The sequence below is a fragment of the Atractosteus spatula genome, chromosome 25 (assembly GCF_055471065.1).
Source record: "Atractosteus spatula isolate fAtrSpa1 chromosome 25, fAtrSpa1.hap1, whole genome shotgun sequence".
Taxonomy (NCBI): Eukaryota; Metazoa; Chordata; class Actinopteri; order Semionotiformes; family Lepisosteidae; genus Atractosteus; species Atractosteus spatula.
In genome coordinates this window covers 5,116,336-5,129,809 of record NC_142730.1, presented here as the reverse complement: position 1 = coordinate 5,129,809, position 13,474 = coordinate 5,116,336, and the positions used below count along the sequence as shown (strand labels likewise).

General features: G+C 52.1%; 1 protein-coding gene across 2 annotated transcripts in view; it reads right to left on the bottom strand.

Annotated features, from left to right (window-relative positions):
• celf3a (cugbp, Elav-like family member 3a) overlaps positions 1 to 13,474 on the bottom strand; it is a 31,690-nt gene that overhangs the window by 12,283 nt on the left and 5,933 nt on the right. For both annotated transcript variants that reach the window (XM_088905442.1, XM_088905443.1), the window contains exons 3-6: positions 4,243 to 4,291; positions 2,578 to 2,706; positions 2,106 to 2,185; positions 425 to 568 (exon numbers count right to left, since the gene is read on the bottom strand). In XM_088905442.1, coding sequence (XP_088761568.1) covers positions 425 to 568; positions 2,106 to 2,185; positions 2,578 to 2,706; positions 4,243 to 4,291 — 402 coding nt within the window. The remainder of the gene's footprint in view (positions 1 to 424; positions 569 to 2,105; positions 2,186 to 2,577; positions 2,707 to 4,242; positions 4,292 to 13,474) is intronic.

Genomic DNA, 13,474 nt, shown 5'->3' with positions numbered 1-13,474 from the left:
AGTTGTCAGTCAGGGTGTCAGTGAGGGAGTGAGTGGTCAGTGAGGGAGTGGGTGGTCAGTGTGGGTGTCGGTGTGGGTGTGAATCAGGGTGTCAGTGAGTGAGTGAGTGAGTGGTCAGTGAGGGAGTGAGTGGTCAGTGTGGGTGTCGGTGTGGGTGTGAATCAGGGTGTCAGTGAGGGAGTGAGTGGTCAGTGTGGGTGTCGGTGTGGGTGTGAATCAGGGTGTCAGTGAGGGAGTGAGTGGTCAGTGTGGGTGTCGGTGTGGGTGTGAATCAGGGTGTCAGTGAGTGAGTGGTCAGTGAGGGAGTGAGTGGTCAGTGTGGGTGTCGGTGTGGGTGTGAATCAGGGTGTCAGTGAGGGAGTGAGTGGTCAGTGTGGGTGTCGGTGTGGGTGTGAATCAGGGTGTCAGAGTGTGAGCCTCTCACCGCCTGTGTGTAGGCACTGTAGGCCCCGAAGTGCAGAGTCATGGGGCTGAACACGCCCAGCTGACTGGCCACCTGCTGCATCCTCCTCAGACCTCGCTCCTTCTCCGTGTCCGCAAACTTCACCACCAGGCTGGAGGAGGCGCCCTGGACACACCGACACACAGAGAGGACCGGCTCACTGACCACAGCCTGGACACAGACAGAGCTGGCTGTCCACAGAGGACCGGCTCACTGACCACAGCCTGGACACAGACAGAGCTGGCTGTCCACAGAGGACCGGCTCACTGACCACAGCCTGGACACAGACAGAGCTGGCTGTCCACAGAGGATCGGCTCACTGACCACAGCCTGGACACAGACAGAGCTGGCTGTCCACAGAGGACCGGCTCACTGACCACAGCCTGGACACAGACAGAGCTGGCTGTCCACAGAGGACCGGCTCACTGACCACAGCCTGGACACAGACAGAGCTGGCTGTCCACAGAGGACCGGCTCACTGACCACAGCCTGGACACAGACAGACCTGGGTGTCCACAGAGGATCGGCTCACTGACCACAGCCTGGACACAGACAGAGCTGGCTGTCCACAGAGGATCGGCTCACTGACCACAGCCTGGACACAGACAGAGCTGGCTGTCCACAGAGGACCGGCTCACTGACCACAGCCTGGACACAGACAGACCTGGCTGTCCACAGAGGACAGGCTCACTGACCACAGCCTGGACACAGACAGAGCTGGCTGTCCACAGAGGATCGGCTCACTGACCACAGCCTGGACACAGACAGACCTGGCTGTCCACAGAGGACAGGCTCACTGACCACAGCCTGGACACAGACAGAGCTGGCTGTCCACAGAGGATCGGCTCACTGACCACAGCCTGGACACAGACAGAGCTGGCTGTCCACAGAGGATCGGCTCACTGACCACAGCCTGGACACAGACAGAGCTGGCTGTCCACAGAGAACCGGCTCACTGACCACAGCCTGGACACAGACAGACCTGGCTGTCCACAGAGGATCGGCTCACTGACCACAGCCTGGACACAGACAGAGCTGGCTGTCCACAGAGAACCGGCTCACTGACCACAGACAGACCTGGCTGTCCACAGAGGACAGGCTCACTGACCACAGCCTGGACACAGACAGACCTGGCTGTCCACAGAGGACAGGCTCACTGACCACAGACAGACCTGGCTGTCCACAGAGGACAGGCTCACTGACCACAGCCTGGACACAGACAGACCTGGCTGTCCACAGAGGATCGGCTCACTGACCACAGCCTGGACACAGACAGAGCTGGCTGTCCACAGAGGATCGGCTCACTGACCACAGCCTGGACACAGACAGACCTGGCTGTCCACAGAGGACCGGCTCACTGACCACAGCCTGGACACAGACAGACCTGGCTGTCCACAGAGGATCGGCTCACTGACCACAGCCTGGACACAGACAGAGCTGGCTGTCCACAGAGGACAGGCTCACTGACCACAGACAGACCTGGCTGTCCACAGAGGACAGGCTCACTGACCACAGCCTGGACACAGACAGAGCTGGCTGTCCACAGAGGACAGGCTCACTGACCACAGTGGTCCGGAGAGGAAGGGAGGGAGACAGGGGAGAAAGGAGAGACACAGACAGTGAGAAAAGAACACAGCAGTGGTCAGTGGCAGTGGTCACTCACCGGCAGTGTCCGGCTCCCGTGCAGTGAGCTGATGGCGGCCTGGGCCTCCGCGTGGGTCTGGAACTTCACGAACGCACACCCTGGAGAGAGAGTGAGCAGGAGTGAGCAGGGGTGAGCAGGGGGAGTAAGTGGGGGTGAGCAGGGGTGAGTGGGGGGGTGAGTGGGGGTGAGCAGGAGGGGTGAGTCAGGTGAGCAGGGGGTGAGTTGGGGTGAGCAGGGGTGAGCAGCAGGGGGGTGAGTGGGGGTGAGCAGGAGGGGTGAGTCAGGTGAGCAGGGGGTGAGTTGGGGTGAGCAGGGGGTGAGCAGGAGTGAGCGGGGGGGGGGTGAGTGAGAGGCGAATGTCTCTCATCATCTGTGAGCAAGCACACACATCGAGGTGGGCAGCGACCCCTGCTGGCCGCAGGGAGCTAACGGGCAACAGTTCCTCCCGAGCAGGCAGTTGGGGTGCTGGGGGGAACCCCGAGTCTCACACCTTTGCTGGTGCCGTCGGGGCCCCTCAGGACTGTGCACTCATCTATGGTCCCAAAGGGCTCAAACATCTTCCTCACATCCTCATCCGTCTGCTGCTTCCCCAGCATCCCCACAAAGAGCTTCCGGTCTTCTGTGAGAGACAGGGAGCAGGGGGAGAGGAGAGAGGAGAGGAGAGAGGAGAGGGGAGAGGGGAGAGGGGAGAGGGGAGAGAGGAGAGAGGAGAGAGGAGAGAGGAGAGGAGAGAGGGGAGAGAGAGGGGAGAGAGGAGAGGGTATAGGGGAGAGGAGAGAGGAGAGAGGAGAGGGGAGAGGGGAGAGAGGAGAGAGGAGAGAGGAGAGAGGAGAGAGGAGGAAGGAGAGAGGAGAGGGTATAGGGGAGAGGAGGGAGGAGAGAGGAGAGAGGAGAGGAAGATGAGGTAACAAGGGGACAAGGGGAGGGAGAGACAAGATGGAAGTTGGATTAACTTGTCTTTTCATTAGTGTTTCAACTTCAAGAGCCAGGATACCGAATACGATATCGCAAAGAGATGAGGAGAGAGAGGAAGAGAGAGGTGGAGAGAGAGACAGTTCTCATCACAACGGGTCCCAGTCCTACTGGGAGAGGGAGGAGGGAACTCAGTGGAACTGGCAGCCCAGTATGTGATCTCCTGTCACAGCCTGAGGAACAGTGAGTCTGTCTCCCAATAATGCTCCATCTGTTTACAGTATATGTACATATTTTATGACATGTCTTTTTTTTGTTTCATGTTAATTTTATTTTTATTTGCTTTGGCAAAACTGATTGTACTCATCGGTCTTGCCAATAAAGCATCTTGAATTGAAATTGAATTGACAGTTCTCATTGCAATGCAGTGAGACACCACCAGGGGGACACAAAGATCAGCCTTCAGAAGAATAAAGAGCCAAGACAGAGCTGGCTGGACATTCACACTCCTTCATCATCATCAGAGCTGCAGAGTCACTGTAAAGACACTCAGTCCAGCTCCTCTGTATCTTCACATGAACACTCCTTCATCATCATCAGAGCTGTAGAGTCACTGTACAGACACTCAGTCCAGCTCCTCTGTATCTTCACATGAACGCTCCTTCATCATCATCAGAGCTGGAGAGTAACTGTACAGACACTCAGTCCAGCTCCTCTGTATCTTCACATGAACACTCCTTCATCATCATCAGAGCTGTAGAGTAACTGTACAGACACTCAGTCCAGCTCCTCTGTATCTTCACATGAACACTCCTTCATCATCATCAGAGCTGTAGAGTAACTGTACAGACACTCAGTCCAGCTCCTCTGTATCTTCACATGAACACTCCTTCATCATCAGCAGAGCTGTAGAGTAACTGTACAGACACTCAGTCCAGCTCCTCTGTATCTTCACATGAACACTCCTTCATCATCATCAGAGCTGGAGAGTCACTGCAAAGACACTCAGTCCAGCTCCTCTGTATCTTCACACTAACACTCCTTCATCATCATCAGAGCTGGAGAGTAACTGTACAGACACTCAGTCCAGCTCCTCTGTATCTTCACATGAACACTCCTTCATCATCATCAGAGCTGGAGAGTCACTGCAAAGACACTCAGTCCAGCTCCTCCTCTTAACAGAGTGTGGCTGTGCCCAAGTGTGTCAGTAACAGAGTGTGCCTGTGCCCAGGTGTGTTTTTACCTCCTCTGCTCTCACTGTCAGCAGGCTTCACCTGGATGGGCCGGTTCATCTATAAGAGAAGACAGACAGTGTCAGTAAAGACACACGCCATCTGCAGTTCAGGATCACACACAGTGGGGGTGGGGGCAGGGGCAGGACTGGGGGCTCGAACACGATCAGGGCAGGGAGTCCCCTGCAGATCACTGCGAGCTGCTGACTCCAGGCAGGGCACCTGTCCAGCCTACCCCTTCAAAACACCATCAGGAGGTGATCTCTGGACTGTAGGGCTCAGACAGGACCTGGTGCCTATTTGATCAGGCACAGCTTCATCCTGCATGACTTCTGTACACACACACAGTCCCTCCATCATCCATCTGATTCTTCTCAGGACGCCTGATCGGATTAAGAGCCCATCTTGCTCAGTAGGATTACTGACCATCCTGGATTACACTGGAGAGGGGGAGGGAAAAGGAAATTCTGCTTAAAAGCAGCGACCAGAGCTCCTTCCACCACAAGGCCCTGCTGAGCCCAGAGAAGAGCCCCTCAGCCAGCTGGTCCTGAAGCTCACTGACACCAGCCAGCCTCAGCAACACCAGTCCTAGTCAAGCAATCACAGCACAAGCCTGGGACACACACACACACAACACAAACTGGAATGCTAAAGGACCCTAAACAGACAACACACAAGCTGAATACAGTATCTGACCAGGGTAAGAGACAGCAAAGAGAAACAGACCCTGACCAGGTACAGACTCACTGACCACAGCCTGGACAGAGAAACTGGACACAGACAGATCTGGCTGCCCAGAGAGGATATAATCACTGACCACAGTCTGTCCACAGACACTGGACACAGGCAGACCTGGCTGTCCAGAGAGGACAGGCTGTGCTCCCACTGCCAGCAGGGAGAAGCAGAGACCGAGATGCACTTTCTGCTGCACAGTAAGAAACATTCTGGGATTAGACAAACATTCTTCCCTAAAATAACAAAACTAATCCCAGAATTTCCCACACCTTGAGGAATCAGAACATTTCCCAATCCTACTGGGGAGGAAACTCAACAGAGCTACAGCCCAGTATGTGATCTCCTGTCACAACCTCTCAAACAGTAATATGTTTTTGTTGAAAATGTTCTGCTAAGTGTAATTGCTCTGGTAACACTGTTATAAATCGGTCATGCAAACAAAGCTCTTTGAATGTGAATAGTCTGGAACAGGCTGTTGTAGCCAGGCTTCTTTCAAGAAACAGCTGCATCAGAATCAGGGCAGAGGGCAGTTCTTTATACAAAGAGTGGTGGGAGTCTGGAACAGGCTGCCCAGCCATGTTGTTGAAGCTGATAGCCTGGCCTTTTTCAAGAAATAGCTGGGTGATCCTCAGATCAATTAGGCTGGAGGGGCCAAATGTCTCCTGTTGTCTAAAATCTTTCTGTTCTTTTGAGGTAAGAGAGAGAGGTAGAGCCGAGAATGAGAGAGAAGTGCACACAGAGAGTGAGGCAGGAGTGCACACAGAGAGTGAGGCAGGAGTGCAGATAGACTGAGGGAGCAGAGAGAGTACAGAAGAGATGGAAGGGTTGGTCTTTGCACTGTGTTTACAGCAGCACAGCACAGTCCTTAATTAATCACTGCCACTAATTACAGGTTCTGTTAATCAATGGGGAAATTGATTTGCTGCAATTTGTCAGGGAGGCATAGACTGATTCATAGTTGGGCAATTACACTCACTGTGATACTTAGTACAGCACACTCACACACTGTGACACATCCACAACCACTGCAACACACACACAGTGTGACTATTAGGTCTGCCAGTTCACACGCTGCCCTTCACACACTGTGACTCGCTAACACACTCACGCACATCGCAACACACTGCGACACTCAATCACACACAACACAACACACAGACACACTCAGAAAAACTCTGACACTCAAGATGCACACCCACACTCGCAGTAGTGACACACTGGGATGGACGTACTCATTGCAGCGAAGATCAGTCACAATACTGACAGCGCCCGGGACGCCGGACAGCTTGTCTGCGGCTCCTGTGCCTGACTCTGCTGCGTGCTGTGTGGCAGAGCCCTGCGGAGCCAGTCTCCTGGGGCAACACGCAGCCCTGCTGCCCCACAAGAAGGACCAGAATAGCTCGGCACTGGGGGCGTGGAGCCACTTCCTCTCCTGGGACCCTCCTCTCTAACAGGCAGACTCCCAGGACCCTGGGAGCAACGGGGCTTATTACAGTCAGTCCCCAGCCACAGTCACCGGCTGTATTAATTACACCCGCTGCCACTGACTGTACTTACTACACCCACAGTCACCGGCTGTATTAATTACACCCACAGTCACCGGCTGTATTTAATACACCCACACTCACTGACTGTACTTACTACACCCACAGTCACCGGCTGTATTTAATACACCCACAGTCACTGACTGTATTTATTACACCCGCTGCCACTGACTGTACTTACTACACCCACAGTCACCGGCTGTATTTAATACACCCACAGTCACTGACTGTACTTACTACACCCACAGTCACCGGCTGTATTAATTACACCCACAGTCACCGGCTGTATTTAATACACCCACAGTCACTGACTGTATTTATTACACCCGCTGCCACTGACTGTACTTACTACACCCACAGTCACCGGCTGTATTTAATACACCCACAGTCACTGACTGTATTTATTACACCCGCTGCCACTGACTGTACTTACTACACCCACAGTCACCGGCTGTATTTAATACACCCACAGTCACTGACTGTACTTACTACACCCACAGTCACCGGCTGTATTTAATACACCCACAGTCACCGGCTGTATTTAATACACCCACAGTCACTGACTGTATTTATTACACCCGCTGCCACTGACTGTACTTACTACACCCACAGTCACCGGCTGTATTTAATACACCCACAGTCACTGACTGTACTTACTACACCCGCAGTCACCGGCTGTATTTAATACACCCACAGTCACTGACTGTATTTAATACACCCACAGTCACCGGCTGTATTTAATACACCCACAGTCACTGACTGTATTTAATACACCCACACTCACTGACTGTACTTACTACACCCACAGTCACCGGCTGTATTTAATACACCCACAGTCACTGGCAGTATTTATTACACCCCCTGTCACTGACTGTATTTAATACACCCGCTGCCACTGACTGTACTTACTACACCCGCAGTCACCGGCTGTATTTAATACACCCACAGTCACTGACTGTATTTAATACACCCACAGTCACTGACTGTATTTAATACACCCACAGTCACTGACTGTACTTACTACACCCACAGTCACCGGCTGTATTTAATACACCCACACTCACTGACTGTATTTAATACACCCACAGTCACTGACTGTATTTATTACACCCACAGTCACTGACTGTATTTAATACACCCACAGTCACTGACTGTATTTATTACACCCACAGTCACTGACTGTATTTAATACACCCACAGTCACTGACTGTATTTATTACACCCGCTGCCACTGACTGTACTTACTACACCCACAGTCACCGGCTGTATTTAATACACCCACAGTCACTGACTGTACTTACTACACCCACAGTCACCGGCTGTATTTAATACACCCACAGTCACTGACTGTATTTAATACACCCACAGTCACTGACTGTACTTACTACACCCACAGTCACCGGCTGTATTTATTACACCCCCTGTCACTGACTGTATTTACTACACCCACAGTCACCGGCTGTATTTATTACACCCCTGTCACTGACTGTACTTACTACACCCGCAGTCACCGGCTGTATTACTAGTACCACAGTCACTGACTGTATTTATTACACCCACAGTCACTGACAGTATTTATTACACCTGTGGTCACAAGCTATATTTATTACACATGCGGTGACTGACTGAATTTCAGCCACAGTGAAAAACCGTATTTATTACACCTGGAGTCAACGACTATAGTACACCCACAGTCACCAAGTGTATTTTGTGCACCCATGGTCACCAACTGTATGTATTACAGCCACAGTCCCTGACTGCATTTATTACACCCACAGCTACTGACTGTTCTTCAGATACAGCAACTGACTTGTTACTGTATCTTTATTTTAAAACTTTAAAAATATATTTATACTTCTAAAAATAAAAATGCAATTATTTTTAAATTAAAGACAATTCACATATCTTATCCAAGACTGCATTTAGAAAATTAAAGATTTTGATCATAATTCTTCTAAACAGAGATTCCTGTTCTGGAAGCAGTCCAGAGAAGTGCAGCCAGGTGGATTCATGGTCTCTAAGGATTGTCCTTACACTGGAAAGGTACAAGAACTTAATCTCTTTTGTCTTGAGTGGAAACTGGATGCAGACCTGATTCAGCTACTAAAACCTTCAAAGCCCCTCACAAAATCTGTGTGTCTGTGTGAGTGTGTCTCTGTGTGAGTGTGTTTGTCTCTGTGAGAGTGTGTGTGTCTCTGTGAGAGTGTGTCTCTGTGTGTATGTGTGTGTGTCTGTGTGTCTCAGTGTGTGTGTCTCTGTGTTAGAGCATGTGTATCTCTGTGTGAATGCGTGTCTCTGTGTGAGTATGTGTCTCTGTGTGAGTATGTCTCAGAGTGTGTCTCTGTGTCTGAGAGTCTCAGTGTGTCTCTGTGAGAGTGTGTCTCTGTGTGTAAGTGTGTGAGTGTGTCTCTGTGTGAGTGTGTGAGTGTGTGTCTCTGTGTGAGTGTGTGTGTGTCTCTGTGTGAGTGTGTGTGTGAGAGAGCATGTGTCTGTGTGAGAGAGTGTGTGTCTCTCTGTGATTGTGTGTGTGTCACTGTGTGAGAGTGTGTGTGAGTGTGTGTGTCTGTGTGAGAGAGTGTGTCTCTGTGTGTGTCTGTGAGAGTGTGTGTCCGTGTAAGAGAGTGTGTGTCTCTGTGTGAGTGTGTGTGTCTGTGTAAGAGAGTGTGTCTCTGTGTGAGAGAGTGTGTGTCTCTGTGTGAGTGTGTGTGTGTCTCTGTGTGAGAGAGTGTGTGTCTCTGTGTGAGTGTGTGTGTGTCTCTGTGTGAGAGAGTGTGTGTCTCTGTGTGAGAGAGTGTGTGTCTCTGTGAGTGTGTGTGTGTCTCTGTGTGAGAGAGTGTGTCTCTGTGTGAGTGTGTGTGTGTCTGTGTGAGAGAGTGAGAAATCACCAGGTGCTGGGTAGTTATGGCACAGGCAGGTTGCTCTGCATGGCAACCACCCACTCTGCCTCACTTGCATTTGGTTGCCTGGCAACAGTGCTGACATCACTGACTGCCTCTAGGTAAACAATGAGGGATGCTGGTTGCTGGGAGCAACAGATCAGCTCTTATCAACACAGGCCGGGGGGGGTTCTCTGCCGAGCAGGAGAGCATCTGAAATTACCCTGCCCCCCGCCCCTCTCCATCACTCTCTCTGTTCCTTCTCCATTGCTCGAGCTCTCAGTGTCTTCCTCTCTTAATCTCGTCCAGTTTTGTGTCTTACTGTCCTTTATACCTCCCACCCCCTTCTCCTCTGTTTCTCTCACTTTCCTCTCCTCTCATTCTCTCCTGATCTCTCCATCTCTGCTGATCCAGAGCTGCACAATGAGACCCCCAGCTCACTAACCAGACCCCCAGCTCACTAACCAGACCCCCAGCTCACTAACCAAACTCCCAGCTCACTAACCAGACCTCTTGTTCACTAACCAGACTCTCAGCTAACTTATAGGATTCCCAGATCACTAACCAGACTCTCAGCTCACTAAGCAGATATCTTGGGGACTAACCAGACCCCCAGCTCACTAACCAGACCCCCAGCTCACTAACCAGGCCCCCAGATCACTAACCAGACTCCCAGCTCACTAACCAGACCCCCAGATCACTAACCAGACCCCCAGCTCACTAACCAGACTCCCTGATCACTAACCAGACCCCCAGCTCACTAACCAGACTCCCTGATCACTAACGAGACCACCAGCTCACTAACCAGACTCCCAGCTCACTAACCAGACCCCCAGCTCACTAACCAGACTCCCTGATCACTAACGAGACCACCAGCTCACTAACCAGACTCCCTGATCACTAACGAGACCACCAGCTCACTAACCAGACTCCCAGCTCACTAACCAGATCCCTTTTCACTATCCAGGGCAAACCAGATGTTTTTGATTTTGTGATGACAGTTTTTTCCCTTTTATAATAGATTTATATTATGATATTTCTTTTCCTCCCACACAAGAGATTTACCTCTAATGACTTGCGTGCTAATAACGATTTAATTAATGGCAGCCATCTGTACTACACTACAAATCCTCCCTCCTCTACAGCACACACACTCACTCACACACCAACAGACACACTGACAGCCCTGCCATACTGAGAGACAAATTCAAACTCAAAGAGCTTTATTGGCGTGACTGATGGATTACAGTGTTGTCAAAGCACAGGCAATAGACACTGACACACCGACTGACTGACACTCTCAGGGACTGACACACTGATGGACTGACACTCTGACTGACACTGACACTTTGACAGACTGATTGACTGACACTCACACACGGACTGACACTCTGACACACTGACACACTGATAGACTGACACTCTGACAGACTCACACACACTGACTGACTGACTGACAGACACACTGACAAACTGACACACCGACTGACTAAATCACACACTGAAAGTCTCTCTCCCACTGGGCCTGGATCTCAGTGTGAGAGAGGAGAGAGGGGATGAAAAATTCACACAGCCACACACATTCACACAGCAACGCGCTCCACACAACACTCACACACAGTGTTAATCTCCCCCCGGCTGTAAAGCGAGGATTAACTAATATTAAATCTACGGATTATCCAATCAAATCTCATTGCCCCCCCCCGTCCCCCCCGCCCCCACACAGCTCTGGGCCGTACCACTGCGCTGCAGGGGGGGGTGACTGCGTGATTCTGGAAGTGACTCTTCAGAAAGGCAGCTGCGACTCAGAGGGCACACAGTTAATCTGAGAGCATGACCTCTCTCTGTCTCTAATCCCCTCTTCTCTTTCCTCCCCCCCGTCTGCCTCACATTCTGCCCTTTCTCTGCCCCCCCCAACCCGACACACAATGTACCTGAGAGCCTCTCCTTTCTCCCTCTCTCCTCCTGCCTTCCATCCTTCCATCCCTCTATTCTTTCAAGTCCCTCTTCGCCTCTATATGCTACCCAACCCCCCACCCCACCCTCCCACCTCTCCTAGGCTTCAGAGTATATTGGTCACTGCCTTGCTGTGGTTACCTAGCAACCTAGCATCTCTTGCTCTGCTGTTTCCTAGCAACAAACTTGCCAAAGCCAGGCCGCTCTCCCTCCCCTCCCCCACTCCAGTCTGCACCAGAGCGTGTCTGTGTGCTGCGCGCCTGCGTGTGTGTGTGTGTGTGTCTGTGTGCTGCGCGCCTGCGTGTGTGTGTGTGTGCGCGCACAACCACAACACGCACACTGCTAAGCCTGGACCCATCTGTGGGGCAGGACAGTGCATCTGTCTCAGCGCTATAGCGCTGTGGCCTGCACCCTGTGGCCTGAAGAGCATGGCGGACACTCATTTATTCCGTCTTTCTCTTGCGTGCTTTCACTGGCACAGATGTTATTTAGGGCTACCGGCTCACTGCTCTTGGGGACCTGGGTTCGATCCTCCATGATTATGGTAATCATGTAGGAACATTCCGTGTGGAGTCTGCATGTTCTCCTTGTGTCTGAATGGGTTTTGCCCTGGTGCTCCAGTTTCAGTCCACCTGAGTGTGGAGCTCTTCAATACACGAGAGCACAGCGCCTCCTGGCTGGGACACTGAGCTACAGCCCATCACTGATTAGCCCTCCAGTGGACATCTGGTATTACAGGGCTGGCTGGAGATTCGAGCCCATGACCCATTCTCATACCTACAGGACCCACAGAGTCATTACTGGGACTCGAACCCGCAACCCGCTGTCACACCTACAGTACCCACAGAGTCAGTACTGGGACTCGAACCTGTGACCTGCTCTCATTTCCTACAGGACCCAGAGTTAGTCCTGCACACAGCACATCGCAGTGCAATTGCTGTATGTGATCAGCTGCTGGTTTCAGGGGGAGGGGGGCAGATTCATGACAATGGAATGGAGGGGGAGGGGCAGGGGGCAGCTGGGGGGGTCTGCTAGGGCGACAGATGTCTCTATCTGAATTGACAGACGGTTCCCACGCACCCCCACTTTCTCCCTCCTCCAAGACCCTGCAGATGTGCTTTACTCCTCTTTAGGCTGCCCTGCTCATCACACCCCCTCCCATAACCCCATTCAAGTCTTCATTCAACTGGGAGCGAACCAGCCCTGGTCTTTGTCTATGTTAATCACCTTACACCCCCCTCAATCCTCAGAAATATACAAAGGGAGCTGCTTCACACAGAAGGATACTCTTGAATCAGATTGAAACAGCTGCTACTCTTACAGTCCCTGTGGAGTCCGGGACCCTGACACAGCCCAGTCACAGGGCTCTAGACTCTTACAGTCCACTGACACAGCCCAGTCACAGGGCTCTAGACTCTTACAGTCCCTGTGGAGTCCGGGACCCTGACACAGCCCAGTCACAGGGCTCTAGACTCTTACAGTCCCTGTGGAGTCCAGGACACTGACACAGCCCAGTCACAGGGCTCTAGACTCTTACAGTCCACTGACACAGCCCAGTCACAGGGCTCTAGACTCTTACAGTCCCTGTGGAGTCCGGGACCCTGACACAGCCCAGTCACAGGGCTCTAGACTCTTACAGTCCCTGTGGAGTCCAGGACACTGACACAGCCCAGTCACAGGGCTCTAGACTCTTACAGTCCACTGACACAGCCCAGTCACAGGGCTCTAGACTCTTACAGTCCCTGTGGAGTCCAGTACACTGACACAGCCCAGTCACAGGGCTCTAGACTCTTACAGTCCCTGTGGAGTCCGGGACACTCACACAGCCCAGTCACAGGGCTCTAGACTCTTACAGTCCCTGTGGAGTCCGGGACCCTGACACAGCCCAGTCACAGGGCTCTAGACTCTTACAGTCCCTGTGGAGTCCAGTACACTGACACAGCCCAGTCACAGGGCTCTAGACTCTTACAGTCCCTGTGGAGTCCAGGACACTGACACAGCCCAGTCACAGGGCTCTAGACTCTTACAGTCCACTGACACAGCCCAGTCACAGGGCTCTAGACTCTTACAGTCCCTGTGGAGTCCAGGACACTGACACAGCCCAGTCACAGGGCTCTAGACTCTTACAGTAC